At 33.7% G+C, this 4,093-nt stretch overlaps 1 protein-coding gene across 1 annotated transcript in view; it reads right to left on the bottom strand.

The window, feature by feature from the left end:
- Window positions 1–3,694, bottom strand: part of LOC104411052 (E3 ubiquitin-protein ligase MYCBP2-like) — a gene marked incomplete at both ends in the record, with an annotated part of 67,454 nt that extends 63,760 nt beyond the window's left edge. Inside the window, 4 exon segments of the mRNA XM_010021381.1 lie at window positions 1–57; window positions 1,540–1,616; window positions 2,426–2,564; window positions 3,621–3,694. Coding sequence (XP_010019683.1) covers window positions 1–57; window positions 1,540–1,616; window positions 2,426–2,564; window positions 3,621–3,694 — 347 coding nt within the window.
- Between the last annotated feature and the right edge of the window lie 399 nt (window positions 3,695–4,093).

Below are 4,093 nucleotides of genomic sequence, written 5' to 3'. Positions count from 1 at the left end.
TGCTGAAGGACCACCTTGTTTGATACCAAGGCTTTGATATTTACCAGTATAATAAATCTAGAAGAAAACAGTTTAGGATTTTCAGTTATGCCACAGCACTTAAAACTTGCATCATCTTTAAAGTTGCACTGTTTTTGAATCCTGTCATTTCAGTATCTCTACCCTAAACCCATGAATTTTACTTTAATGGGGGAAACATTCTGATTAGATCCTGCATGTTTTGAAATGTGCTTTACACTGTGCCACAGAGTTAATTTTCATATATAATTGTTTGGCTAGATGAATTAAACACAAAAGAAAGAACTGTTCAGGAGAAACTACCCAGAGAAAATTAAGCATTTAGAACACTTAAGAGAAATGTCTGGTTTGTGTATAAACAAAATGGTATTATGACAATAATTTGAAATACCAAATTACTACAATCTTTAATATGCTTCAACACGTTATTTAAAACTTATTTTCAGTAAATGCACAGTGGCCACAGGGTACATAACATAGAATAAATTATTTCACATCAACAAATAACACTAATAATATGGACTAAAAAGTTTCCTCTAGAACCACACTTCTCAATAATATTATAAAATAGGTGGGCACCTAAAGTCATTTTCATTGTTTTATAAAGTGTATTTCATACCTAAACACAAAACTTTAGATATTAAAACTAGGAATTTGTTTATTTTATATTGAAGAGGCATTTGTTAGTCTGAAGATCAAATTAATCTGTCTCCCCTAATGTCTGAAGAGTTCTGCTTGATCAGATTTTGCTTAATGCCAAATTTTATTAAGCAAAAATGGTTAATTTTATTTATGAACATTTTCACCACTCTCACTTTTGAAAGCAGCAGAACAAGGCCTTTATTCCAAAAAAAACCCCACAAAAAATGAAGAACTACACTTATACAAATTACATAACATTAGTTTCCCAAACCAAAATAGAAACACAGTAAATCATGTAAAAAGTCATAGTGACAGAAAGCAAAATTATTTTTACATTTCAATGAATATTCAAATGCCTCTGAAATACAGTCTCCACTGAGTAGAACCAACATATCAAATCGTTACAAAGAGGTTTAAAGGAATTAATTGAAAAACTTTGCATAAAGGAAGTCAATAATTCTCAGAGATCAGAAAAATCAGGCTGGGATTTAAATAAATTACAGCGGTCAGACTGTTATGCAAAGTTATGACGTAAAAAATTCTGCGAATGTACATCATTTGTAGACACAAGGTAATTTTGACCTCCAAATCTAAAATAAAACCCCAAACTGTCTCAACGTGAGATTGACTTTAGCAGTTCCTACAAACTCAAGCCACAGATTTCTCAATGTTTCCAACACCATCTGTTTATGCTTTCAAATAACCATTTGCCTTTTTCCCTTTAACGTGGGCTCCAAAAACGTATTTAAATAGTCATATAAATTCATTCTAACATATTAAAAAGCCAAGAAAGGAATTGGGGAAAATAAAACTTAAATTAAAAAGCATGTAGAAATACATTGATGCAATTTGTTCTTTTCTATAGAACTTTTTCAGTACCTTTCCACTAGCAGTTTTCATTAGTGCAAACTCTCTTCCAGCACCAAGGACAGCTGATTCCTCATCAAACCCTGTACCTGTGCAAGTAAGATTGCATTAACCGAAGAGTTTAACCAGGCACTTTCACAGACCAGTTTACAGACCTAAATCTGCCAGGGAGAAATTTCATAATGAAGGTTCTAAGAAAGTTGTAAATGAAACAAAGTTTTGCTGCCACAAGGATTACTGAGATAGACCTGACAGAGTTGTTTAAAGAGGAAAAGCACTAGCACAAGAGCACCTGCATGTGGTCAGACAAAAGGTCCATGTAGCCATATATGCATTTGTTCTGATAGTGCCAAGAGCAGACAACTAACAGAGAAAATAAAACAAACCACAAAAAAAACCCAAAGCAAAAGCCAAGTGGTATTTCTCCAAATTACCTTCACAGACACCAAGAATTTTGCATCTCAAATTCTGATGCAAAGGTGTTTTCCATGTATTTAGTATTTTTCAGTGTATTTCTTTTCCATTAATCCAGCCAGCAGTCCTTTCAACTTTTGTTAACTTTGACCCACAGCGAGGACCTCTGCAGCTTAAATACATGTTTATGAGTGCTACTATGAAGTCCAAGCTTCAAATAATATTGTATTTATTACACAGCTAAAGGAGAACACTGGAAAACCATGGATAGTGCTGCAGATAGAAAAGTGGTTCAAAATGGGCGTATGGATTACTATGAGTCAAATAACACTTAAGCACTTTCAAAACCCCTGTACTTCTCCACGTTTATAACTGAGCTATACCTTCTTGCACATAATAAAGGCAAACAAAGGGAAGGACAGTGTTTCAGTTTTATTATTTTAATTACTAGGCTTGTTCTTAACCTTCAAAGCAGTGGACTTACTGATAATGTGCAGGTCTTTCTCCAGATCAAATAAGGAGATGCCACATGCATGTAAGCATTTTCTAGCAAGCTTAAGCTGCAGTTCTTGTTGCAATACTGGCTCAGTACTTGTTGCAAATATTCGCACTACAAAGCCATCCTGCAATAAATACATAAATAATTATAAAAATGTAATTAATGCATTAATTTACTTTTCATGGCCTAAGTGCATCCATATAATACTATTTCAGACTAAATTATTAGAAGACACATTGATAAAGTAACATTTATTATAGAGAAAAGAAAATGACAAATAGGATGAGCTGAACAGACCTTAAATATATACTGGCTTCTACAAAAATACCATAAACACTATGAAAATAGTAAACTGCAATAGAAATAATTACCTCTAAATTTTAATATAGAATTCTTGCTTTTACAACCATTTACATCTATCTTTTAAGCCCTCAGCTTCTCCTGATTCAGAACCCAAAATTCTGGCCATGGTAAAAAACCCACAACTGTTCTGTTAACAGGAAAATGGATTGATCCTGGTTTTCTTACAGATGCACGTCTGGCATCTCTTGCCAACCCTGTCTCACCCCATCCCTGTTTTACAGCTTTCTCTAAAAACAGGGACCAGTCCAGAACTAAAAACATAATAACTGTCTGCCGAAGAAAACAGAACAGCTAGAACTGGTTTTGCCCCCAGTAGAAACATTCAGTTGATTCTACAGCTTTGGTCAATAGGCAATTTTCATACAAAACTCCACTTGAACAGAGTATCTTTCATACCTCTTGTATTAAATCTGGCTAACGTTCCCCAACAGATACCAAAGCAATTACAGGGAATTAAATTAGAAAAAAAAATTTATAATTAAGACACTTATCCCATAGAGACCCTGAACAATAACATGTTAAAAAGTCATTATTCCACATAAGATTATTTTCTTCAGGAAGAGCAACAAATTGTCCTGAAAACTTATCTGAAAAATAGAAAAACACCTGAAAAATCTATAAAAATCAAAATTGTGCGGATAGATACCAAAATACTGCTCCTTTATGCACGACTGTGTCAGTTTCTCATTATCTCTAGCTACATGGATTTCAGTGATAGTGAAGAAAAAGCCAAACAGGTAGCAAAAAGGAAGCCATAAGTATTGCAAAACAAAACAATTCAGACAAAAATAGTTTACCAAATACATGTAACACTTACATCTCTAGATGCTGCTATTTGATTAATATATTCTCCATCAGTGAAAAGGATATTCTGCCCTTCAGTATGACAATCTATAAGAGAAAGCAGTTTATATCAACATACATACAGACACTGTTCTCTGCTTCTAATTTCTTCTCATTACAATGAGACTATGAGAGTTCTAGTTTGTCTGAAGAGAGATCTTACTGTTCTGGTAACATGTTATTTTATGCTACGATTTCCTCTCTCATCAAAAGCATATAATATTCCTTTGTCTCCTTAAGAGTTATTAAAGCACTCTCCACTGTATGAAACTTAAGAGGTTTTACCACACTATTTAACTGCAAAAGCATTTAGTATTCACCTGTGAGGGCTATTCTAAACTATTATAACACAACTGAATTCTAATTTTCTGAGAGAGTTAGTCTTTCTCCTTCCTCAAAGACTTACAATAAAGCCACTTGGAGCAGATTCCCCTGGAAAGCATGCTA

Source organism: Nestor notabilis, unplaced genomic scaffold, assembly GCF_000696875.1.
Source record: "Nestor notabilis isolate BGI_N333 unplaced genomic scaffold, ASM69687v1 scaffold11549, whole genome shotgun sequence".
Classification (NCBI taxonomy): domain Eukaryota; kingdom Metazoa; phylum Chordata; class Aves; order Psittaciformes; family Psittacidae; genus Nestor; species Nestor notabilis.
Note: the sequence above shows the minus strand (reverse complement) of the source record. Positions and strands in the feature narration are given on the sequence as shown.